A 27,132-nucleotide genomic window follows, 5' to 3' on the forward strand; every position below is an offset into this window, starting at 1 on the left:
AATCAGAGTTGAATGATGAAGGCAGCGCTGTAATTAGTTAATAGGGGTAGACCCTGCTGTCAGGTTCCCTTCAAAAACAGGTAGGTGCTAATAACCATAGCCGTAGAATTAAAAAAAAAAAAAAATGTACAGACAAATTTGCATTTAAGCAGGAAATGGTGGAAATAGAGTATTATGTACATAATATTACATACATTTCAATATATATGGTCTTCGAAACACAATAACCCACTCGAATGCTTGTTACAGAGTATAGGAGCCTGTGTGGGAAAAAGCTGCCCAGAAACAATGCAGGGAGGATTACACAGCTACTTGGTATCGGAGCTCTTTTCTGAAGCCCTCTTCACCAAACGTCTTGTTTAGGACATTCTTTGCTTTGTTGTGGTACACAACCAACTCACCATTAATTTACTTCTTGTAAAACTTACCTGTTGTAATATGGTAAACTACTGCAGGCTATAGCACAGGAATAAATGGCTCAATATAGCTTTTAAATAATATTTATAATTTGCAGGAAGTCACCGTAAATTGCATGTCGCTAAAATCCTTCCCTCCCAGCCTCTCCACATAAAGGAAAACAGAGTAAAGACACTGGAAATTAGAAGAGAGTCAAGTGCCACTTTATGTTGTTGCTGGATGCTTTTTAGAAGCCAATGAACATAATGAATAATACTGCGGGGCTTCTTTCATCCTGCTTTACTAGTCATAGACATAAACATAAAGCTGCCTGGTTGCCATGGAGCCTACTTTTATACTGCCATTTCAAGTAGGCCAAGGTAGCCTTGATACAGCTGGGTTTACATTTCCATTAAAATAGTTGTTTGAAAGTTTAAAAAGAAGCTATTCACTTCGGCTTACTGTTTATTGCTTATGTTAATATCCAATTAACTTTCAAAAGGGCATCTCAATGATGTGAGCATCAGAAGTGAGCTTGGGAAAACAAACAAAAGAGGTGGAATATGTGAAGCAAGAAGCACACGGTTACAGCTGCACAACCTCCGAGCGCCATTCATGGAGAAGGCTCGGCACTGAAAACCGGGGGCCAAGCAAAACAAATAGTACCAGCGCACAAAACTGACTGTGCATTTAATGTACGAGGCCAAATAGACAGATCCAAGATCCACATGGCTGGAGACCAAGAACGGTCACAATTCTAATACCCACAATTCTAGCCACGCCATTTCAACCAATAGGCTATCTTTACACAGTCCTTTTTTCAAGATTTTTTTTGAAGCTCCAAAAGATGCCTGGAAATAATACCACTCAGAAAATGCGTGCCTGACTCTTCCTAATTGTTTCTACTGGAAAAATCACATTGCTGTTCATACATTTAGGTTTTTGAGCATCTTCAGGTTTCCAAAATGTCAAACGGTTAAAAAAAAAGTGAGCCGACTAGTGATGAGGGAGCGTGTTCTGTGAACCCTTTTGGCGAGCATGCTCAGGTGCTCGCCAAGTATTTGCTCCGTGCTCGAATGTTATGTACAAGTCATTCCATGTACATGATTTGCGACTGTTTGAGAGCGTTAATACATGTGAGGAATGCCTAACAAACAAGCATTCCTCACATGTATTCACGCTGTCAAACAGTCGCAAATCATGCACACAGAATAACTTAAACATAACATTCGAGCACGCTGAAGATACTCGGAAAACACCCGAGCATGCTCATAAATCTCGAGTATCAAGCATGCTCGCTCATCACTAGAGCCGACCTATCTTCAGTCTCTTTCTGCTGCTCCATACTTTACAATAAAACTCAATGGGAAAGTAAGTAGAATGCGAGAAGACAGACATCTTAAGTGCTTGGAAAGCATTTTTGCCTCAAAAAACACTAGTGTTTTATTCACTGCCTAATGTATTTCAAAAAATATTCTAAGAACGCCCACGCTCCCAAAACCCCACCCCCCACCACAAAAAAAAAAAAAAAAAAAACCTTACAGAAAACAACAAAGAAAATCTACAAAACGCCAAGAGTTGATAAAACACGTTCGGGTTAAAAAAAAAGAATCCTGAAGTAATTTCCAAATGAAAAACTCATTTTTGCCCACTTTGAATGTTGTGTGAGCAGATTGTCCAGTCTAAAGCTACCAGTCTGCAGTAACTCCATGTGACTGCAGACTTGTGAATCCTCACCTGGCGCACATTGCATGCTGTCAGGATTCTCCAGTCCCGGTGGTCGCACCATTATATTTCCTCCAATATCCTTGATAGAAGCCATCTTGGAGCTGTCCAGCATCCATCCGAGTTACATCTCCTATCTAACTTGTCTGAACCAAACACCTCAAAGTCATAAGGTCAATAATAATAATTTTACCAGTAATTCACAGTAAAATTGATGACTTTTCTCTGAAGTATAGCAGCACTTGAGTAAAACATATCCTTGTGATGAGGGAAGCTGTGCCCATTTCATCTTGCCCATGGGTTGGCAACATTAATCACCTGACAGGTTCTTTTGAAGTTTTCCTTCACACAATCCCCCCCCCCCCCCCAAGTCATTGCAAAGCTTGTTTATTAAGGGGCCTTAATCCTCAGAACTTGTTTGTGGCGCTAAGGATTAAAAAGAATCTCTGAATGCCCAGCTCTGGATAACCCCACCCACTCCAGTGATTGGAAGCTTTTTGTGTCCACTGTGCATAGGCAGTAAGCTGCTAATCAGTAGTGGGGTGGGGGTTGCAGAGAAGGAAATCTACATGGCACATGACAACTAGTCCCCTAGGGAAAATAGGCTGAAAATAAAACACTGATTTTATTGAACCTACAACATGCAACCTAGAAAGTAACATCACTGAAATAAGGGTGTCTTCCCCTATATCAAGCTGCTCTCAGATTGACTGCAGGTTTTTTCTATTCAGATTCCCTTTAAGTAATTCGTTCCCTCTGACAGGAGAAAACAATGGGTGTTCGCTGTATATGACAGCCGATATCCTGCCACATTGTTTTTTTGCATTGATCACGGACGTTTAACCCCACTGTCATCTACAACAGATACAAGTAGATTACCAACATGAGGAAAAGGGCTCCCTCTTTAACTATCGGGAGGCTGCAGTTGCAGGATTTCACACGTCAAATGAAGCTCCATCTAAATCAGGGGTCTCAAACACGCGGCCCGCGGGCCGCATGCGGCCCCTGAGGCTGCTTTATGCGGCCCGCAGGCACAGACCCCTTGACGATCCCGACCTGGTCCAGGAGGAGCCGCCGACAGCAGCGCTGAATTGCCACACAGAGACCGTCTCCCAGCACAGCATTTCCAATGCCAGCCGCTGGCCAATCAGAGGCCAGCAGCTAATATCTGCGTGTCGGCGCAGCGAGTATGACGTCATTGCCATATGCAGATGTCAGCTGCTGGCCTCTGATTGGCCGGCGGCTGACATTGAAAATGCAGTGCTGGGAGACAGTCTCTGTGCGGCAATGCAGCGCTGCTGTCGGCGGCTCCTCCTGGACCAGGTCGGGATCGTCAAGGGGTCGGACTCTGTGGTGCCTGCGGGCCACATCTGCAGGAAGGCCGCCGAGGGAACGGAGGACAGGTGAGAATCATCTTTTTTTTTTTTCTATTTTATGTGTGTGAAGAACAGCACAGGGGGCACATAGCCACAAGAGGGGACCTGGATGGGGCACATAGCCACAAGAGGGGACCTGGATGGGGCACAGAGCCACAAGAGGGGACCTGGATGGGGCACAGAGCCACAGGATGGGGACCTGGATGGGGCACAGAGCCTCAAGATGTGGACCTGGATGGGGCACAGAGCCACAAGATGGGGACCTGGATGGGGCACAGAGCCACAAGATGGGGACCTGGATGGGGCACATAGCCACAAGATGGGGACCTGGATGGGGCACATAGCCACAAGATGGGGACCTGGATGGGGCACATAGCCACAAGATGGGGACCTGGATGGGGCACATAGCCACAAGATGGGGACCTGGATGGGGCACATAGCCACAAGATGGGGACCTGGATGGGGCACAGAGCCACAAGATGGGGACCTGGATGGGGCAAAGAGCCACAAGATGGGGACCAGAGCCACAACATGGGGACCTGGATGGGGCACATAGCCACAAGATGGGGACCTGGATGGGGCACATAGCCACAAGATGGGGACCTGGATGGGGCACATAGCCACAAGATGGGGACCTGGATGGGGCACATTGCCACAGGATGGGGACCTGGATGGGGCACATAGCCCCAAGATGGGGACCTGGATGAGGCACATTAGTACAAGATGGGCGCCAGGATGGGGAACGTTGCCACAGGATGGGGACCTGGATGGGGCACATAGCCACAGGATGGGGACCTGGATGGGGCACATTAGTACAAGATGGGGACTTGGATGGGGAACATTACTACAAGATGTTTTCCATTATTACTATATGATGCTAATTGTAAGACAATATTACTGTATGTGGCCAATTGGGGGAAATAAAATTGTAAAAAAAATAAAAAATAAAATAAAGCATGAAAAAATATTGGGCACTAAAAATGCTGTTTTATATGTAAACTAAAGTAAACACAAAAAAGTGCACGTTTATTATCGCCACATCCATAACGACCCAAGCCATAAAAAAATAAACACGGCAAAAATGTTCAAAGGGTGTATACAAAAAAAATGGTATCACTAAAAATGTCACATTGAACAAAGAATGCGGCCCCCCAAATTCAAATTTTTTCCATGTGCGGCCCATATACCCAGCCGAGTTTGAGACCCCTGATCTAAATGAAGTGGCGGTCAAGTATACATGCCATTACTCCATTCATTGTCTATTGGACTGCCAAAGAATGAATATAAGGTTTAGTTATCCACAGAGCACAGGTTTGCATGCTCAACTAATGTTCTATTTAGATGGGACTATGCAGACCTTGTTCTTGGGTTCGATGGGGGTCACAGTAATTATTTTTAAGTATTTCAGCATTTTTAACCGGATTTACTGCGCTGCATTTAAATAACTCTAAACATAAGTGGGTCTTCCACTGTCTTACTGTCCAGTGGGCTAAAGAATGTAATCAACTCTGCAGATTTATGGCTGAGGACAGCGATTCAGTTTCCGGAAATAGGAAAGTTGTTGTGTCATGTTTTACATCAGGCAGTCAGGAAATTGTGATTATTGAGGTCACAATACACCATGTATAAAATAAGACTGTATAGCTATATACAGTGAAACCTCTTTCAGACGTAACCTAAAATTGCATTAAAACTGGAAACCTAGAAAAGTCCAGTGTGGAAAAATATATCCAGATTCTATAAAACATCACCTTTATTAGGCACAATCTTCACCATTAAGGCTCCCCGCAGTGACGCGAAGCTTCGCTACTTTACTGCTCACAAGATGGAGTTTTTACTTCATTTCTAATAAAGATGAAGTTTTATAGGCTCAGGACGTACCTTTCCACGGTGGCCTATTCTATAGGCTGTGTGCTGCTATTGGAGTTGCTCTGGCTGATCCGTGTGCGGTTCTCTGGATTGATTGAGGCTGTTTGCCCAGATTGGTGAGCTGACCCACCCATGATATTGGAGATGCTCTCAAAAGAAGATGACCTGTACACACACACATACACATACACACACTTCCATAAAACTGAAAATCTGGTGTAGAAAAGGTAGTCTTCTCAAAATGTTTTTTACTAAATATATATCACACATTATATTTTGACAGCTCCATCCACAAACTACTCCAGTAGGTACAGTCACAAGATCACTTCCAGAGCCATCTTAGCAGCTTCTAAGCACATACAGCTCTAGTAGTCAAAAGTAATTTGCCACTAATACTTAGCCTATAGAGACCAGAACAAAACTTCTTTTTTCAAGCAATCACAGCAAAATTTGTAACACATATTCACCTACTACACAGCTACAGGTGCATCTCACTAAATTAGAATATCATCAAAAAGTTAATTTATTTCAGTTCTTCAATACAAAAAGTGAAACTCATATAATAGAGTCATTACAGAGTGATCTATTTCAAGTGTTTATTTCTGTTAATGATTATGGCTTACAGCCAATGAAAACACAAGTCATTATCTCAGTAAATTAGAATACTTTATAACAACAGCTTGAAAAATGATTTTAAAATCCAAAATGTTGGCCTACTGAAATGTATGTTCAGTAAATGCACTCAATACTTGGTCGGGGCTCCTTTTGCATCAATTACTGCATCAATGCGGCGTGGCATGGAGGCGATTAGCCTGTGGCACTGCTGAGGTGTTATGGAAGCCCAGGTTGCTTTGATAGCAGCCATCAGCTCGTCTGCATTGTTGGGTCTGGTGTCTCTCATCTTCCTCTTGACAATACCCCATAGATCCTCTATGGGGTTAAGGTCAGGCGAGTTTTCTGGCCAATCAAGCACAGTGATACTGTTGTTTTTAAAACAGCTATTGGTACTTTTGGCAGTGTGGACAGGTGCCAAGTCCTGCTGGAGAATGAAATTTCCATCTCCAAAAAGCTTGCCGGCAGAGGGAAGCATGAAGTGCCCTAATATTCCTGGTAGACGACTGTGCTGACTTTGGTCTTGATAAAACACAGTGGACCTACACCAGCAGATGACATGGCTCCCCAAACCATCACCGATGGTGGAAATTTCACACTGGACCTCAAGCAGCTTGGATTGTGGCCTCTCCACTCTTCCTCCAGACTCTGGGACCTTGGTTTCCAAAAGAAAAATTGGAACTCTGGTACCTTGTGGAGTGTGCCAATGACTGCCTTCTGGACATCTGTCAAGTCAGCAGTCTTCCCCATGATTGTGGAGCCTACTGAAACAGACTAAGGGACCTTTTTAAATGCTTAGGAAGCCTTTGCAGGTGTTTTCTGTTAATTATTCAAATTTACTGAGCTAATTACTTTTGTGTTTTCATTGGCTGTAAGCCATAATCATCAACATTAACAGAAATAAACATCTGAAATAGATGACTGTTTGTAATGACTGTATATAATATGAGTTTCACTTTTAGCATTGAAGAACTGAAATAAATTAACTTTTTGATGATATTCTAATTTAGCTAGAGTGTGAGTGAGGGGTGACAGGGACAGGGGGCGCAGTGAGGGGTGACAGGGAAGATGCTCAGTCAGTAGGGGATGATACAGGGGGAGGGGGCACAGTGAGGGGTGAAACAGGGGGAAGATAGTCAGTAGGGGGATGATACAGGGGGAAGAGGGTGCAGTCAGAGGTGATACAGGGGGATAAGAATCAGTCAGGGGTGATATAGGGTGAGGGTGTGCAGTTAAGGGTGATGCAGGGAGGGGGTGCAGTTAGGGGTGATGCAGGGAGGGGGTGCCGTCAGGAGTGATAAGAGGGATGGGTGGTACTGTGCAGTCAGTCAGGGGTGAAAGGAGTGATGAGGGAATAGGGCCCTCATTCATCCCTAAGTAACTTAGCCTCCTCCCCCTCTATCACTCCTGACTAACGGCCTCCCACAGCACTTACTATTAGGCAGGCAGTGGGTCCTCCTTCAATCACTACAGCGGTATCAGGAAGTCGTCTATCTCCCTCTGCTACTGATACTGTGGGGGAGGGGAGCAGGCGCTTTGTGAATCACTGTACAGAGCTATGCTGTGTCCAGCCAGGGAGGACACAAACAAAACTAACAATGATTATCTGCAGCGCAGCCAATCAGTGTTAGCCTTATCAAGAGCTGCACCACTCTCCCTGCTTGTTCAAAGCAGGGAAGAGTGGTGACATAAGAAGCTATCAGGGTGCAACAGCTCTCTGTTACTTACAAGTAGTGCGCCACAGTCTGCAGCAGGCTAGCATGTCTTCAGTGTTCTATGATGCGCGCTGTGCTCTCCCGCCCGGGTTGTGTAACTCTGGAAGGAGCTGCGAGGAGTAGGGACAAACTGCTCACGGCTCCTCCCAGGGTAACCCAAGAGAGCACAGCGAGCATCACTGAACACTGAGGACACGCTCCCCTGCTGCAGACTGCGGCGCACTACTTGTAAGTAAGAGCGCGCTGGTGCGTCCTGATAGTGACGCGCCCAGGGGAATGATGGGGGAAGGCGACTCGGCGCCCGGGCCTTGTTGATGGTGTTGGGGGGATGTCGCGGTGGCCGGCTCCCCCTTAAAAGCAAGGAATGGGGGAAGGTTACATGGGATAGGGAAATGTTCGTGACGCCACCCGTGGTATCTGGTGAGAATCACCAGCACTGCTGCAGTCCCCTGAGGCCAGTGTTCTGACAGCTTAGTTGGTGCTGCTCCCCCACAGGTGGAGCGGGGCCTCAGGGCAGTGTAGTGGGAGAGTGAAGAATAGAGCGTTGGCGGGTGCAGAGCCGTGGAGGAAAGAACAGACAGAGGCAGTAGTTGAAGTCATCCAAGTCTTTTACTCACGGTAGTGTTTTCTCAGCTCAGAGCTTCTCTCTCTGCTGTCACACGGCGAGCTGCGGCCGCCAGGGTGGGGTTCAGCACACTCCAGGTAGTTCAGGCGCGCTTGACAGGACCCCCGCTCTAAAGTGTTCCTCTCCTACTGTACTTCTCCCGCCTAGTGTCCCCCACTGTGTCCCGTACGGGTACTGCAATGTCCTTGATGGGTAGCTTATAGCTCCCGGACCAACTGGGTGCCATTCTTGGTTACTAGTGGTGAGAACTTGGCGCAAGGCCGGGTCCCTCTGGATAAACTCAGATTAGGGAATACAGGTGGCGATTCCGCTCCGTCCGTATCCCCCTGGGATCCACATAAGCCTCCGGACTTTTCCGACAGAGACGTGAAGTACAAAGTCAGATAATCGGGGACCGGTACCCCCTCTTGCAGCAGGGTCTCTCTGGCTGAGCCAGAATAAGGTATGCAGGTGGCGACTCCGCTCCGTCCGCATCCCCTGAGATCCTTTTGCCTGTGGAGCCTATCTCCTCTGCTCCCCTCCTGGGTTGGACTCTGACCGGGGACAGAGCTGGTTATAACTCTGCCCCAATCCCCCGTCTCGAGGCCTGAGACCGGGAACCGTGGACCCTGAGGCGGCTGCAGCCTTGTGCTGACCTGCCGTCCCAAAGACCCACGACTAAAGACCCGGTTATTAAAATGGCCTCCTGTTATATATGATTCTATTAAGTGCTAAAGTAAAGTGCTTCCTCCACCCTCACTCACTACTTGGTTCCCCCTAACTTTGGTTCCCCCCCCCAACTCCTCCATTAAGGGCCGGGGCAGCACTATGGTGCATTAGGCCCCCTTCAGAACTGGAGTGGTGTAGTGTTGAGTGTGTGGTTGGGGTCCTGTGTGGCACTCCATCCTTACCTTGGAGAGGAGATACCACACCTCATTCTGAGGTCCAGTACCCCTGTGGCGACTGAACCCTCAGGGGCACCACAATAGCTTTTTATGTCACCTCTCCTACCAGTTAGACAACATGGGAGAGTGGTCAGTATGCACATCGCTGGCATATGTGACGCACGTTCACTGTGCCACCAGATGTAAGTGCCTGGGCCCACCAGAGGATTCTCCGGTCCTCCAGTGGTCCAGTCCGACCCTGTGGACAGCCATTGTGTTCCCCTTTCTCCTGCTTGGCATTAGCAGTCTGGCTGTTTCTACTGGGTAAAATGGAGTTTTCCGTCAGTGAAAGCCCCCAGCCACGGATACCAGTCGAGGCTTGAAGAGCTACCTCAGCTACATGTATTGCAGTCTCCTCTGAAAAGCAGAAGAGAAATAAATGATTAAACATTTCCAGAGAATTTTCTACCACCCATTATATTAAGCTAACTTCACTTATGAGAGAGTGAGGCATTCATTCTCCTGGTGAGTAATTGCAGTTGAACCTTGGCTATGACTTGTGAAATCTCAGTACAAACTGGTGATGGTGAGATGGGAAGACAATCTCCGCTGCATGTGTGGCCTGAAACAACTTTGATTAGCTGGTGATTAAAGGGAAGATCCCTCAGAAGAGTAACTTCGGCCCTGACAGCCATGCTGACATCACACTTGCTCCCTTTATGAAGAGGCGTTTACATAGAATATATGAACGCTCAACTCTCCTGTCAGCAGTCTATTTCTCTTGGGCCACGGCCCCACTATCAGTATTTTTTCTCAGGAGTAGAAGACAAAGCCAGGAGTGGGTGATAAATGCAGAATTGGTGACTTGTTTCTATTATACCTTTTCTATGATTGTTCCTCTCCTGGTTTTGGCTCCCACTCCTGAGAAAAAATACTGACCGAATACTGACCAAATACTGATAGTGGGGCCGTGGCCTTAAGCGAGGGCTACACAGCAGCACGTGTCATGCTACACTAAAATCGCAGTGTCACATTGCGATTTCCTATGATGTCACATTGTGACAATCCAAAATGTTTCAAAATGACTTGGACATTTTGTTGTCTGTCAACTCACACTTGCCATAGAATTCAATGTGTGACTTGTCTGCAACATGGCTGTTTTATATACAGCAATTAATCAGTGGTGCAACAGTAAGTCGCAGACGAGTTGCACTAATGTTTTTTGTCACATGACAAGTCGCTGTGTAGCCCCAACCTTACCCTATGGCAACTTGTGGCTGCTGCTGGATTTGGAGGCTTATGGTGGAAGAAGCATAAAGCTAGGGCTAAACAGCAACATTAAGATTGTTGTGACGCATTCCTTTGGTGTTGCAGTGCGATCTGACTTTAAACACAAGTCGCACGTGACTGCAAATTGTCTTTACCAGAAAAATCGCATCTTTAAAATAGTCACAGACAAGTTACAAAGATGTTTCCTTTCGCGCAACAAATGTCATTGTATAGCCTTAGCCTATTACAAAACTCCCACTGCTCACTCACTATAAGCATGAGATCGCTTGAGTTGTGTGAATTGTGCTTGTCACACAGCCAGGCTTAGTGACTACCATCAGGGGTTGCAGTTATCCATTCCCTGGAAGAATAGTGTGGATTGAAACAATGCCAAACTACTAGTATCTTAATAGCTTTACGGTTAATGCAATGATTCACAGAGAGTTAAGAAGGTGAAATCAGATGAGATAAACGTCAGCTAAATGGGCCGATTTCTGTGGAACTGACCAACCAACCATTTAATGTGTATGAGGGAAGGATTATGGATTTCAAAACTTTCATTTGGTGTTCTCACAGGAGATAAACTGGCATCAGATCTGGCAGCGGCTTACTCCCCTCTACAGATTAGGAAAACCTGCATTTATCTCCCACTTTACAATCACAAAAATACTTATATGTTTTCCAGAATATCACCTATTTCCACTCACAACCTTCTTAGGCTACGTGCACACGTTCAGGATTTGAAGCAGAAATTTCTGCAGCGTTTATGCATCTCCTTGGCAGGAAAAAACGTGCGGTTTTGCCACGTTTTTGAAGCATTTTTGTACATCAATGAATGCTTTTTGGAGCTAAATAAAATTTGGTGGGACATAGCTTTTTGGATTACCGTCAGAACTGGGGTGAGTATATTGGTTAATTTAAATGATTAAAGAATGTGTGTTGTATTGCAAATAAAGTGTTTACTCTGTGTCTGTGTGTTTAACTCTTTACTTTAATTTGGTGATGAAAGGGTCTGATTGACACCTTGTCATCACCAAACAAAAGAGCTAGGTGTCAGCTAAACCCATATACCCAATCTTCATTAGCATTTCCACTCATGTAATTTCTGGGGCAGCTGTTTCGTTAGCCTCTACGTCCGTCGATCAGCACTCAGCAGCGCTTTGGACACAGCGTATTTTTGCTGCCTCCAAAACGCGGTGTTCTAATGCCGCACTTTTGTTGTCGGTACATGTGAATCCACCGCATACAATGACACTTTAAATCGGTCAAAATCTGCAGCGGAGACTAGAGTGTCCGCTACAGAAATTGCCATGCTGCGGGTGAGTTTGGGTACATGGCCACGGTCAGGAGCCACTGCAGGTTTGACGCTGCGTATTTATACAGTGTCAAACCCGCAGCATCCAGATGCTATAGCATAGCGGATGGGATCTCTAGACATCCTATGTCCATAATTCGTGAATCAGAGGCTACGAATCACCCGTGGACACTGACATGCGGTGCGTCTTTCAGGACCGCAGCATGTCAAATTCTCTTGCGGAGTCGCTAGAATCCACAACGGAAATCTGACCACTAGAATGTATTGAATGCGGTAAATCCGCATGGTTCAGTGAAAACATGCAGATTTACCTACGTTCAATAGAATGCAACGTTTTGGACGCAGCAAAAAATATGCATCCAAAGCGCTGCTACGTCCAGATCGTTGGCACAGAGCCTAAAATAAAACAGGGCATGGGCTCCTGCGTCATGTTTATAACCAGCAGAGGGAAAGTCGACCGCTGGGGGCTGATATTAGTAGCCGGGGAAGGGGCCATTAGTCAACAATGTTCCCTGGCTATTAATATCAGCCAACAGTTGTTTGCTTAGCCATCAGCAGATGTCAGCCGAGGCTGCAGCCGGAGGTCACATAATGCCTGGTGAGCAGTCAGCGATAGCGCCGCTCACAGGCAAGAATGACAACACAAGGTAATTACAAAAACACCTCTTTTCACTCTTTAAATCAATGGAGGCATTATGTATAGTAGTGGACAACCTCTTTAAAGGTCCCAATTCATCAAAACTGGACAGGATCTACTAAATTTGGCACATTTTTTCACCTGCACCACTACAAGTAGTGGACTCGAATCAAAAACTGGAGTGCATTGCTGTTATAACTTATGCTACAAAAGTGGCAAAAATTATGATGAATTTGTGCGCTGCACTTAGTCACACCAATTCTCACCAAGCTCCACACTTTTCTAAATGTTGCAGGAGGTGGCAGAATTTGGTGTAAGAACGCCTGAAGTCAATAAATATTTGCGCAACAATTTTGCCAAGTTTCAAACAATTTTACTTCAGAATTCTGGAGAAACACGTTTGATAAATTGGGGCATACGTATGCAGATGGCCCCTCTAAGGTATCCGCCAGCCCTACAAAGATGTTTTCTCCAAAATTATACAGAAAATTCAATATAGGCAGGTTTATCTGCTCATTCATGTGCAACTTTACTGTTTTACAGAACCGTGTTGTCAACCAGAGGCTTGCAAGTCACTTGTGGCTCTTAGGGTATGAGCGCACGTTAAAAGGGGTTATCTCTTGAACAAAGTTGATTTTAATCAATAAATCTTGGAATAATAATAATTTCTACAATTGGATGTGTTTAAATAAAATGTTCCTGTGCTGAGATAATCTTATAAATGTGCCCCTGCTGTGTACTGTGTAATGGCTGTGTCTGACCGTGCATGGACATGGTCTGATCATAACACAGCTCCTGGGCAGAGGGAGGACGGACATTACAGTATGGGATCACAGCTACAACTTTCTGTGAGGTAGAACTTGTTGAAAACCAGAAGCAGTACAAGCTTTACCTCACAGAAAGAATGAGCTTTGATCCCACGCTGTCCTGTCTGTATACTTGTTTTTGCGTCCTCTCCTGACCAGGAGATGTGGCATGTTCATGAATTGAAATTGCCTCAAATGAGCAAAGAAAAAAATAAGCAATGTGCGCATGAGACTTCAGGAATCTCATTCACTTTGCTGAGTTTAGAAAATCCTTCAGTTTTTGTGACAAAAAAGTGCAGAAAAATGACAGAAAAGCAGCAAATATTTAAAGTGTGCACAAACTCTTAGCATTATGCATGCAACAACCAGGGCTGTGGAGTTGGTAAGCCAAACCTCCGACTCCAACTCCGACTCCACGACTCCGACATACATGGCTCATGTTTAAGTGATAAATGTACTGTAGCACAGATTCATCTCAGCTAAAAGTCTAGACCCTTAGATCAGGAATAGGACAGACATTTATAGGACATTTCATAACTTTCCCAAATTCTTATGAAAAAATATTCCCCACAAACTGCATTGAATTACTGTACCCAATTTATTATATATTTTAGGAGTCTGAGTTAGTCCACTTTACACCGACTCCACAAAAATGGGCTCCGACTCCGACTCCAAAGCCCTGGTGACTACCAAGCTGTTGTGATCGCTGGCAAACATATAACTTAAAATATGCCACCCATATCAGAACAATTGACAGTGATATATGAAGCGTATTACTGGCAGCTGTTAGGAATATACAACATGTGTCTGACACATTCTACACTGTATAAATGAACGTCGCACAGTATCACTGCCACTTATTGCTTTTTTTATTAAAGCCTAAATCTAACAATGGCCACACATACGATCAATAAATGATGGCGAAAGACTTGGCTGATTTAGAGAAGAGCTGCTAGAGAAAGATACTGTATTTTTCGGACTACAAGATGCACTTTTTTCCTCCAAAATTTTGGAGGAAAATGGGGGGTGCGTCTTATAATTTGAATGTTGGGGGGGGAGGGTGTATATATATGTGGGGGGAGCGGTAGCGGTGGAGGAGCGGGGCACAGGAGGCAGCAGCCGCCCGCTGCAGCCTACACTGTCCCCGCTGCTAAAGAAAATGAATATTCACTGCTCCCCATGGGGCGTGGGGAGAACTGAATATTCATGCTCCTTAATAGCAGCACACAGTGTAGCCGCAGCACGGCTCCTGCTGATGCCGGAATGGACTGTGCCCACTGTTAAAGGGCATGAATATTCAACCTCTCTCCATGCCAATGGGCGTGGGGAGGGGGTGAATATTCATGCCCTTTAATAAGCAGGCACACGCGATAGCCCAAGCAGCAGGAGCCGCAGCGCGGCTACGCTGTGTGCCGGTTATGAAGGAGAGTGAAGTCACTGCTCCCCGCGCACACAGTCCCGGCGTGGGGAGCAGTGACTTCCGGCAGCTGATCTCTCCATGTGAGCAACGCATGGCGTCACTGCCATGAGCGGCTCATATGGAGAGATCAGTGCGGGCAGACAGGACACAGCGCTGAAGGAGAGAAGAAAGCAGCCTGACGGGGACGAGGGGCGCCACGCACACCGGGACGGGGACGAGGGGCGCCACGCACACCGGGACGGGGACGAGGGGCGCCACGCACACCGGGACGGGGACGAGGGGCGCCACGCACACCGGGACGGGGACGAGGGGCGCCACGCACACCGGGACGGGGACGAGGGGCGCCACGCACACCGGGACGGGGACGAGGGGCGCCACGCACACCGGGACGGGGACGAGGGGCGCCACGCACACCGGGACGGGGACGAGGGGCGCCACGCACACCGGGACAGGGACGAGGGGCGCCACGCACACCGGGACAGGGACGAGGGGCGCCACGCACACCGGGACAGGGACGAGGGGCGCCACGCACACCGGGACAGGGACGAGGGGCGCCACGCACACCGGGACAGGGACGAGGGGCGCCACGCACACCAGGACAGGGACGAGGGGCGCCACGCACACCAGGACAGGGACGAGGGGCGCCACGCACACCAGGACAGGGACGAGGGGCGCCACGCACACCAGGACAGGGACGAGGGGCGCCACGCACACCAGGACAGGGACGAGGGGCGCCACGCACACCAGGACAGGGACGAGGGGCGCCACGCACACCAGGACAGGGACGAGGGGCGCCACGCACACCAGGACAGGGACGAGGGGCGCCACGCACACCAGGACAGGGACGAGGGGCGCCACGCACACCAGGACAGGGACGAGGGGCGCCACGCACACCAGGACAGGGACGAGGGGCGCCACGCACACCAGGACAGGGACGAGGGGCGCCACGCACACCAGGACAGGGACGAGGGGCGCCACGCACACCAGGACAGGGACGAGGGGCGCCACGCACACCAGGACAGGGACGAGGGGCGCCACGCACACCAGGACAGGGACGAGGGGCGCCACGCACACCAGGACAGGGACGAGGGGCGCCACGCACACCAGGACAGGGACGAGGGGCGCCACGCACACCAGGACAGGGACGAGGGGCGCCACGCACACCAGGACAGGGACGAGGGGCGCCACGCACACCAGGACAGGGACGAGGGGCGCCACGCACACCAGGACAGGGACGAGGGGCGCCACGCACACCAGGACAGGGACGAGGGGCGCCACGCACACCAGGACAGGGACGAGGGGCGCCACGCACACCAGGACAGGGACGAGGGGCGCCACGCACACCAGGACAGGGACGAGGGGCGCCACGCACACCAGGACAGGGACGAGGGGCGCCACGCACACCAGGACAGGGACGAGGGGCGCCACGCACACCAGGACAGGGACGAGGGGCGCCACGCACACCAGGACAGGGACGAGGGGCGCCACGCACACCAGGACAGGGACGAGGGGCGCCACGCACACCAGGACAGGGACGAGGGGCGCCACGCACACCAGGACAGGGACGAGGGGCGCCACGCACACCAGGACAGGGACGAGGGGCGCCACGCACACCAGGACAGGGACGAGGGGCGCCACGCACACCAGGACAGGGACGAGGGGCGCCACGCACACCAGGACAGGGACGAGGGGCGCCACGCACACCAGGACAGGGACGAGGGGCGCCACGCACACCAGGACAGGGACGAGGGGCGCCACGCACACCAGGACAGGGACGAGGGGCGCCACGCACACCAGGACAGGGACGAGGGGCGCCACGCACACCAGGACAGGGACGAGGGGCGCCACGCACACCAGGACAGGGACGAGGGGCGCCACGCACACCAGGACAGGGACGAGGGGCGCCACGCACACCAGGACAGGGACGAGGGGCGCCACGCACACCAGGACAGGGACGAGGGGCGCCACGCACACCAGGACAGGGACGAGGGGCGCCACGCACACCAGGACAGGGACGAGGGGCGCCACGCACACCAGGACAGGGACGAGGGGCGCCACGCACACCAGGACAGGGACGAGGGGCGCCACGCACACCAGGACAGGGACGAGGGGCGCCACGCACACCAGGACAGGGACGAGGGGCGCCACGCACACCAGGACAGGGACGAGGGGCGCCACGCACACCAGGACAGGGACGAGGGGCGCCACGCACACCAGGACAGGGACGAGGGGCGCCACGCACACCAGGACAGGGACGAGGGGCGCCACGCACACCAGGACAGGGACGAGGGGCGCCACGCACACCAGGACAGGGACGAGGGGCGCCACGCACACCAGGACAGGGACGAGGGGCGCCACGCACACCAGGACAGGGACGAGGGGCGCCACGCACACCAGGACAGGGACGAGGGGCGCCACGCACACCAGGACAGGGACGAGGGGCGCCACGCACACCAGGACAGGGACGAGGGGCGCCACGCACACCAGGACAGGGACGAGGGGCGCCACGCATACCAGGACAGGGACGAGGGGCGCCACGCATACCAGGATAGGGATGAGGGGTGCCACGCATACCAGGATGGAGGGGTTCCCTGCATACCAGGATGGGGACCACGTATAAAAGGAAGAGGGGGCATATATACCAGGATGGGGGATATTGTCAGAATTGGGGGACATTACCCCTATACCAGTGTCAGCAGAAGACCCCCTCCCCCTTAAAAGTGCATCATGAACACATTTTTTGCTTACATTTTTTTTAAAAAAAAATTTCCTCCTCTAAAACCTAGGTGCGTCTTATGGTCCGGTGCATCTTATAGTCCGAAAAATACGGTACTTGCTGTGGTATAAAGGTATTTGCTTAGAATTTAAGAGATTGGGCAGCAAAAAATGTTAACAATTTACAGTTCAACACATAAGGAATTGGCTAATTGACAGAAAATAAAGAGTTGTCATAAGTGGTACATTCTCTAAATGGGATATATTCAGCAGTGGGGACCGCAGGGATCTGTGCTAGGACCGATTCTTTCTAACCTCTTTATTAATGACCTTGTGGATGGGATTGAGAGTAAAGTTTCAGTCTTTGCTGACGACACCAAACTATGTAGGATATTAAAATCTGATCTTGACATTACGATATTGCAGAACGATCTGGATAAGATATCTGAATGGGCAAACACTTGGCAAATGAGGTTTAATGTAGATAAATGTAGAGTAATGCACCTGGGACAAAGTAATCCTCTTGCTGCATATACATTAAATGGGAGTATACTCGGGACTACAGAACAGAAGGACTTGGGTATTCTGGTTACAAGTAAGCAGTACTCAATGTCAATGAACTCAGCTCACCTCATGCACGTGACTGACAGCGCTCTGCAGTGTCTCTGAAGGATGACAAGCTGGATGGCAACGTTCAGCTGCGATCCAACCTGTCATCTCAATGCCATCCCAGCGTTGGAGAATTCTCCTGCTCAAGCGCTGAGTGCAGGAGAATTATCCCATGCTGTCAGTGATGTGCATGAGGTGAGCTGAGTTCATTGGACATGACCTCGGCTCATCTGGATGCCGTCACAGCCAGACACTGAGGAGTGCAAGCATGCCTGCGCTTCTCAGTGTCTGCGGAATGACAAGCTGAATGGCAGTTTTCGGCTGCGATCCAGCCTGTCATGTCAATGTAGCAGAGCTGGAGCCGTCGTGGGAACCATGGAAAGGTAAGGATGATGTTGGTTTATTATTTTACTTTTATTGCAGAAGACATTGGCTTCAGCTGGAATGAGCGTGATGGTAAGTATAGTTTAATTTAGAACAATAAAGAATTGTGTGTTTATTTCAATTAAAGGACTTTATTCTGGGTGTTTGTGGTTTTTTTTTTAACTTTGACTATGGAGTTAGTAATGGGAGTGTCTTATAGACGCCTCTCCATTACTAACCTGGGCTTGATGTCAGCTGGCATTATAAGCTGACATCAACCCCAGCCCTATTACCCCACTGCCACCGCTACAGGGCAGTGGGAAGAGCGAGGCTAAGTGTCAGAATTGGCGCATCCTATGGATGCGCCATTTCTGGGGCGGCTGACGGCTGGTGTTTCTAGCCTGGGAGGGGGCCAATATTCATGGCACCCTTCCTGGGCTATTAATATCAGCCCCCAGCTGTCTGCCTAGCCTTTGCTAGCTATTAAAATAGGGGGGACCCCACGTTATTTTTTTGGGGGTCCCCCATTTTAATAGCTAGTATAGGCTAGGTATTCAGCTTGGGGCTGATATTAGTAGCCTGGGAAGCTCCATGGGTATTACCCCCTTCCCAGGCTTCAAACATCTGCCCCAGCCATCTGCTTAACCTCCGCTAGAGACTAAAATTACGGGGAACCCCACGCCAATTTTTTTTTTAATAAATCCTTTATTTTAACACTAAATGACAAGTACAGTAATCAACACTATCACTGTACTTCTTATATATGTGACTGACATGTTTCTATGTATCTAATCTATGTGTGATGCTCTATTCTTTCTATTCTAAATTGTCGGGTACCGATGCTGAATTGCCGGCCGGCTTTTTTAAAGAGACGGTACATGAAAACACTATTATTTTTTTTTAATAAATCCTTTACACTAAATGACAAGTACAGTAAGCTGAGCGCTGCCATCCACCTTGTCATCCTTCAGAGACACTGCAGAACGCAGGCATTATGGGAACTTCCGATTCCGGTATTCGATATTCTAAAAGTATCGGAACTCCGATACCGTGAATATCGGTCGATACCCGATATTTCAGTATCGGAATGCTCAACACTACTGGTGAGGCCACATCGGGAATATGGGATCCAGTTTTGGGCTTTAAAAAGGATATTCAAAAGTTAGAGTCAGTTCAAAGGCGGGCTACTAGATTATTACAAGGGATGGAAGGCTTCTCATATGATGAGATAAAAGTTGGGCTTGTTTAGCTTAGAAAAAAAGACGTCTCAGAGGAGATCTCATTTACATGTATAAATATATGTGTGGTCAGTACAAAAGGAGTAGCACATGACTTATTCCTTCCAAAGACCATACTAAGACCATACTAAGGACCAGGGGACACTCATTACAGGTGGAAGAAAGGCGATTCCGGCACCTTAACAGGAAAGGTCCTTTACAGTCGGACTATGGAATGCCGACCACAAGAGGTAGTAATGGCCGACACTAACAGCTTTCAAAAAAGGGCTGGATGATTTCCTCAGTATACAGAACATTGTGGGTTACAATTAAATTAGACAAAATGTACAATAGGGGGGAAAAGGTTGAACTTGATGGACCTAGGTCTTTATTCAACATATGTAACTATGTAACATGACTGTTGGGTTTTTAAAACCCCACTGATCTAGAGGGAGGGAGGGAGGGGGGCTTGAGAAATCATCAGGATTGAGTTTTGTGCCAAAATCATGTTGAGGAAAACTAAATTACAGCTTCCAAGAATTTTTTTTTCCCCTTCACAAATCAATATATTTAATCATCTGCATAGTCTATGGGTATATGCACACATAAAATATTTAGTACGGTATATCTACACCAAAAAAATAATGTATTGCAAAAGGGTAAAATTCACAATGAAACAAATGACAAGGAGGAACCTCAAAATATGCACCACAGGTCATTTACAGGCAGAAAATGTCCACAAGGTGGACATGAGATGTGTAAAATCTTATATTTACACAGCTATTACAGTGTGGGATTTCTGAACACACATCCACAAGGTAAGCATTCTCCACTACACTGAAACACCTTTTCAAATGAAGCAGACACCCTTGTAAAATACAAACAGCATATAGTCACCTCCCAAACCAGCGCTGTTCCAGTGATATCTGCACCAGATTTCCTGGGGCTCGAATGACATTGTGGCCGACATGGGGCCTCGATCTCACTTCCTCAGCTTGTCCAATATCCAAAAGAAGGAAGTGAGAGTACACTAGCCCAATATCGGCCACTGACTGAGCCATGCTAGCCCTGCAGTCAATGTCAAGCAAGCCCCGGGACACAAGGCATTGACATCACTGGAATAGCACAGGTGCTGGAAGTATATGCTATTTTTATTGTACAATGGGGTCTACTTCATTTAAAAAGGGGTTGTCCAGGTAGTGGATGACCCCTTTAAGGCAGCCATACACATCAGACCAAGTACACACACACACACACACACAAAAGCTCTCCCCCTTAGTAATTCGACCAGACAGAGGGGTCTCCCTGCAGTTATTATACACTGTCCCAAACAATTACGTCACCACAAATGGAGACTAATTCAGATTTCATATATGGTACGACAAATGCAACTGTGGTCTATACAGCTGCATACATTGCCATAGAATACTGCTGTAATGCAAGATGTATTGAAAAGCAAAGGGAACTCCTTAGGAGAAAAGTCAGGTCTGGAACTGTATTAAGTGCGCTAAGGAGGGGTTCCAAGTGGCACAACACAGCACACAGGTCTGTACAGAAATGTACTGTGCCTATCTCATGGTGTACAGGCTGGTACCTTACTGACTTCAGGATGGTAGGTGGCACAGCACAAAGGTCTGCACAGGAATGTACTGTGTCCAGCTCTTGGGGTACAGGCTGGTACCTTAGTGACCCCGGGGTGGTAGGTGGCACAGCAAACAGGTCTGTACAGGAGTGTACTGTGTCCAGCTCTTGGGGTACAGGCTGGTACCTTAGTGACCTGGGGTGGTAGGTGGCACAGCACACAGGTCTGCACAGGAATGTACTGTGCCCAGCTCTTGGGGTACAGGCTGGTACCTTAGTGACCTGGGGTGGTAGGTGGCACAACACACAGGTCTGCACAGGAATGTACTGTGTCCAGCTCTTGGGGTACAGGCTGGTACCTTAGTGACCCCGGGGTGGTAGGTGGCACAGCACACAGGTCTGCACAGGAATGTACTGTGTCCAGCTCTTGGGGTACAGGCTGGTACCTTGGTGACCCCGGGGTGGTAGGTGGCACAGCACACAGGTCTGCACAGGAATGTACTGTATCCAGCTCTTGGGGTACAGGCTGGTACCTTCGTGACCCCGGGGTGGTAGGTGGCACAGCACACAGGTCTGCACAGGAATGTACTGTGTCCAGCTCTTGGGGTACAGGCTGGTACCTTAGTGACCCCAGGGTGGTAGGTGGCACAGCACACAGGTCTGCACAGGAATGTACTGTGTCCAGCTCTTGGGGTACAGGCTGGTACCTTAGTGACCCCGGGGTGGTAGGTGGCACAGCACACAGGTCTGCACAGGAATGTACTGTGTCCAGCTCTTGGGGTACAGGCTGGTACCTTGGTGACCCCGGGGTGGTAGGTGGCACAGCACACAGGTCTGCACAGGAATGTACTGTGTCCAGCTCTTGGGGTACAGGCTGGTACCTTAGTGACCCCGGGGTGGTAGGTGGCACAGCACACAGGTCTGCACAGGAATGTACTGTGTCCAGCTCTTGGGGTACAGGCTGGTACCTTGGTGACCCCGGGGTGGTAGGTGGCACAGCACACAGGTCTGCACAGGAATGTACTGTGTCCAGCTCTTGGGGTACAGGCTGGTACCTTACTGACCCCGGGGTGGTAGGTGGCACAGCACACAGGTCTGCACAGGAATGTACTGTGTCCAGCTCTTGGGGTACAGGCTGGTACCTTAGTGACCCCGGGGTGGTAGGTGGCACAGCACACAGGTCTGCACAGGAATGTACTGTGTCCAGCTCTTGGGGTACAGGCTGGTACCTTGGTGACCCAGGGGTGGTAGGTGGCACAGCACACAGGTCTGCACAGGAATGTACTGTGTCCAGCTCTTGGGGTACAGGCTGGTACCTTAGTGACCCCGGGGTGGTAGGTGGCACAGCACACAGGTCTGCACAGGAATGTACTGTGTCCAGCTCTTGGGGTACAGGCTGGTACCTTGGTGACCCCGGGGTGGTAGGTGGCACAGCACACAGGTCTGCACAGGAATGTACTGTGTCCAGCTCTTGGGGTACAGGCTGGTACCTTGGTGACCCCGGGGTGGTAGGTGGCACAGCACACAGGTCTGCACAGGAATGTACTGTGCCCAGCTCTTGGGGTACAGGCTGGTACCTTGGTGACCCCGGGGTGGTAGGTGGCACAGCACACAGGTCTGCACAGCTCGGTTGCAGTAATGGGGCCGGGTCACATGGCTCCACACACAGGTACTCGCCCCGGTAGCACCACATAGCTCTGCTCACCTTCAGCCGGACTTCGTATGTCGTGTAGCGGTTCCGGCCCACCCCGACCGTCTGCGGGTTGCTCACATCTATCTCGAGGAAATTGCTTGGCGGCCCGTACGCGTCGTTCAGATTCTGGGGTTTGCTGTGTAGGCGGCGGGTATCTGCCACGGTTTCTGCCATTGACAACCAAACGAACGGTGACCCAGGCGGAACGAATCAGGAGCTGTCCAGTGACTGCCGGAAGTGGCGGCCGAAATCAATCAGGTGACAGAGATGGGGGCGGCGGCGCAGGAGGCGGAAAACTGTCGCGAACACGTGATCACTGAAATGCGAGCTCGCGGTCACGTGGGTAGCGTGCTGCGGAGCCTGAGCGGGAGGCGTGTGGTCAGTGACAGCAGGCGGTGATGTCCGGAGAAGTACCGCGGGTATAGGGCGCTTATTGTCACTGTGTGTAGGCAAGAACGACTACCAGCACCGCGCAGGGATGGGAGAGGATTACCCAGTCCTATGTATGGGTTGTGTCATACAACTTCCTGTAAAGGGAACCTGTCACCAGCTTTTCCTCATATAAACTCGGCCCAGCGCCTGTAAGCCCTTATATACAGTATTTTAGAATGCTATATATGTCCCCAATGCGCTCTCAATAATCAAAAAAAAAATAGCGTTTATTATACTGACGCATGGGGCGGTCAGGTCTGCTGGACGTCTCTGGTCTTGGTCCGCTGCTTCCTCTCTTGTGATCGCCATCCTCCATCGCGCTCCTCTGCAGGCTTATCGCTCTCTCCCCTGCTGAGGGCAGCGCAAAGGGGGGGCGATCACAAGAAGAGAGGAGGCCTGGACCAAGACCAGAGACGCCCACTGGACCGCACCATAGGTAAGTATAATAAAAGTTTATAGAAAATAGAGAAATCCTCCAGCGATGGCAAATGGTTAATAAAAATTTGTCTTTATTGTAGAAAAAATTAAAAGTTAGATGCACTGGTCATCATGGGAATTCAAGAAACACAAAACCAACGCGTTTCAGCTAGAAGCCATAATCATGGTCCTGATTTCCCTATTCCCCTCTGTTTAACATATAATAAAAGTTTTGTTTTGTTTTATGGATAGCGCATTGAGAACTCGTATACAACATTCTAGCTCAAACTCCATATTGGAAAGCAGGAGAGAATGTCCCAAAATAAAGTCAACATAGATAAAATATAAATCCTGCTCTCACAATTCCCTCCTCTTGTGGCAGTGGGTGGCTCGTCTACAGTCTCCCCCAGATATGTTCGCCTCCCCTAATAGAAGAAGCCGGTCTTCCTACATCGCTTCACCAGATTCTCCGGATCAATCTGCCTGTCACATCATGAACACACACAAGCCACAACAAGCATGGAAACTATACGGGTGCCATATTCATGTGCTGGTCAGAGTTGGCATCCAACAGCTGGTCATAGTAGATCTAATATATCCAGTCCACATTTTTATTCACTGTAACGATGGGGAATAACGACTCAAGTCCCGCTGCTCCTTGATTTCTGGCTTTGAACTCATCTGGTACTCCTCTTGGGACCCCAATAGCGTCAATGTACACGCGAGGGTCGAAAGAAGTAAGAATGCTGGTGTCACACTTGTCTATATTTGGAGTCACAATCTGGAGTGGTATCAGGAATTTAACAATAGCACGTGTACCCTCCCATCTTGCTGGCAGTACCGGATAAAAGTCATCATTTCCACAAATCCACCACAACATACAACACAAGAATTCAACACAGTACACAAGGTCTCATCAGGGTTCTTTGTCTAACAATAATGGACCCATTTACCATGAACAGATTGAATGATCTCCGGACACACCCGAACACACCATGCCAAGAGAGAAAGCAAATTCAGGTATTGTAAGAATAAAACTTCTTACCTTGCTGCAGCTGTCCTGATTTGTCAGTCTGTCTAGGCACCAGCAAAACGTTTGGATCAAGCTGTCCTTTAAACTAGCAGGTCACTGTTCGTTGCTCCAGGTTTTGTCGTCGCCACATAATGTGGGACGTTGTGCCTGTTCCAAATTAAACAGTAAAATCCAAATACGTGCACGGAAGAGCCACGCTGATACATTGAGCATCAGGGCAGATCGCTCTTTATTTCAGCCTGATATCTTATATAAGTATTTAATAGTCATACATGGTAACAATATGGCTCAGCTTATCTCTAAATATTTGCTGGTATTAGCATACATACATCTAATTGGCTAAAGTTAATTCTGTCTACACCCAGCTGAAGTCTAGGTGTAACTCTGCTCATTAGGTTTAGTTTCTTCCACTTTCCTATGTTTTCTCCAAGTCTGTTAGTCAAAGACATTTTTAAGACTCCTTATCTCACACACACATACTGGCTCAAACTCCATCTTGGAAATATCTGCAATAAAGTCAAGATAGATAAAATATAAATCCTGCTCTCACACTCTTATGTACAGCACTATACATAACATACCACTATACATAATAGAGGATACTATGTAATAAGAAACAGAGCTACTGTATATACAGTAGCGAACAAAAGTTTTGCTTTTTTTAAAAAAAAAATGTGAGTCTGTCTGGTTGTTATGATGCCATTTTCCTGGTGATGAATTGAAAGTGCATGAAGTTGTCATTTTGCAAGACCTTAATTTTAACCAAAATGCTTTTGAATATAGGTATGGTCATTTAATTAAAGAAAACTGACTTCCAAAACACTATTTATTGATCACAACACAGAGTAATTCATTGCTTACAATGCCATAACTTAGTACTTTTACTTTAATTACTGCACCACACCGACGGGGCATTGAATCCACTAGGGTATCCAAGACATCTTGAGGGATCTTGCTTTTTTCCATTTGCAAATCTGCGAACAATTCATCTTTATTGCTATGAGTACGAGCCCAACTCGTTGCCCTAACTCATCCCAAAGGTGCTCTTTAGGGTGTAAATCAGGTGATTGGATTGGCCATTGCAGGCGAACATTTTCTTTGCTAACCAATTTTTGACTAAATTGGATGTGTGCTTAGGATCAGTGACTTGCTGGAATCGCCATCCCCTGCCTACTTTGGTTTTACCATGTGGCAGCATTACATTCTCCAGTATATCCTTATACATGGTAGCATTCATATTTCCATCAATTCTATGCAGAGGGCCAATGGCAGATGCAGAAAAATAGCCCCAAACCATGACATTGCCACCACCATGTTTCACTGTAGGTGTTTGGTACCTTACATCTTTACGTTTTCCAACAGGGCGGTATATATAGTGCTTGCCATCACTACCAAACAGATTGAACTTGGGTTCATCCGACCACAACACCTTAGACCAATCTGTCTCTTTCCATTGGCTGTGTTCTTTGCCAAACTCAAGTTGGACCTTCCGGTTCTTTGCAAAGATGAAAGGCTTCTTGACTGGAACTTGTGCATTCAGCCCTACTGCTCTTAGCTGTCGCTACACAGTTTGGGACTCACTTTGACCCCATATTCTTCATTCATTTCATGTGCAATCTGTACAGCACTTTTATGGATATCAGATGCTGACTTTTTCTTAATAATGTGATCAACTTTGGAGGAAGTTTTCCGTGGTCGTCCACTTTTAGGTTTTTCAGCTGTTCCATAATCTTCTTTTTCTTTCTTTAATATACGTGACACTTGACTCTGAGAACAGTTGAATTCCTTGTCTACCTCTTTTTGGCTTTTGCCTGACTTCCTCTCAGAATAATAAGCTTCCTGATATCTCGTGATATATATGACTTTGTCTATGCCATGTTTTAACCTAAAAACACACACAAAATTTTTTTTTTAGGCAAAATTCGACTACCTATGACAAAATAGTCAAAATATTTGGCCCAGCAAATGTTGAAAACTAACACATAAAGGGATAAAACTATGTCATAACAATTTTCTTCCTTATAGCTGACAACCATTTGCTTCCGGTTTACAAAATCACCAGGAAAATGGCATCACAACAACCAAACAGAAGTGATCACACTTTAAAAAAAAATGCAAAACTTTTGGTCGATAATGTATAACAAGAGGATGCAATATAATATGGGATGGCGCTATACATAACAAAAAGGATTGCTATGTAATAAGGGACAGCGCTATATATAAAAGCGGATGCAATGCCTTTTTCTTCATCTTTCTTCATCTTGTCAAACCTTCACGTCGACGTCCTAACGCTGTGACTCAGTCAATGCAGAGTTTGCCTTCAGGAAAGTTCCCTGCCCGGGTGGCACACAAAATATTATAATGAGGGCAATCTGGCCATGGGTCTCCCTAGACACTTGGGCCCTCATAATTCACCTATGCGCAGGTCATCTCAGCATCTCATT

At 48.2% G+C, this 27,132-nt stretch overlaps 1 protein-coding gene across 3 annotated transcripts in view; it reads right to left on the reverse strand.

Annotated features, from left to right (window-relative positions):
* The window catches only part of SNX3 (sorting nexin 3), a 41,453-nt gene extending 18,330 nt beyond the window's left edge, over nt 1–23,123 (reverse strand). For 2 of the 3 annotated variants that reach the window (XM_073675810.1, XM_073675809.1), the window contains exon 1: nt 22,819–23,118. In XM_073675810.1, coding sequence (XP_073531911.1) covers nt 22,819–22,980 — 162 coding nt within the window. In that variant the 5' untranslated portion in view covers nt 22,981–23,118. Of the gene's footprint in view, nt 1–22,818 lie in introns of all 3 variants that reach the window. The other variant, XM_073675811.1, reaches the window with a different exon arrangement.
* Nucleotides 23,124–27,132: the final 4,009 nt, after the last annotated feature.

The sequence above is a fragment of the Phyllobates terribilis genome, unplaced genomic scaffold (assembly GCF_046119375.1).
Source record: "Phyllobates terribilis strain yellow unplaced genomic scaffold, ASM4611937v1 Scaffold_3__8_contigs__length_932513732, whole genome shotgun sequence".
NCBI lineage: Eukaryota > Metazoa > Chordata > Amphibia > Anura > Dendrobatidae > Phyllobates > Phyllobates terribilis.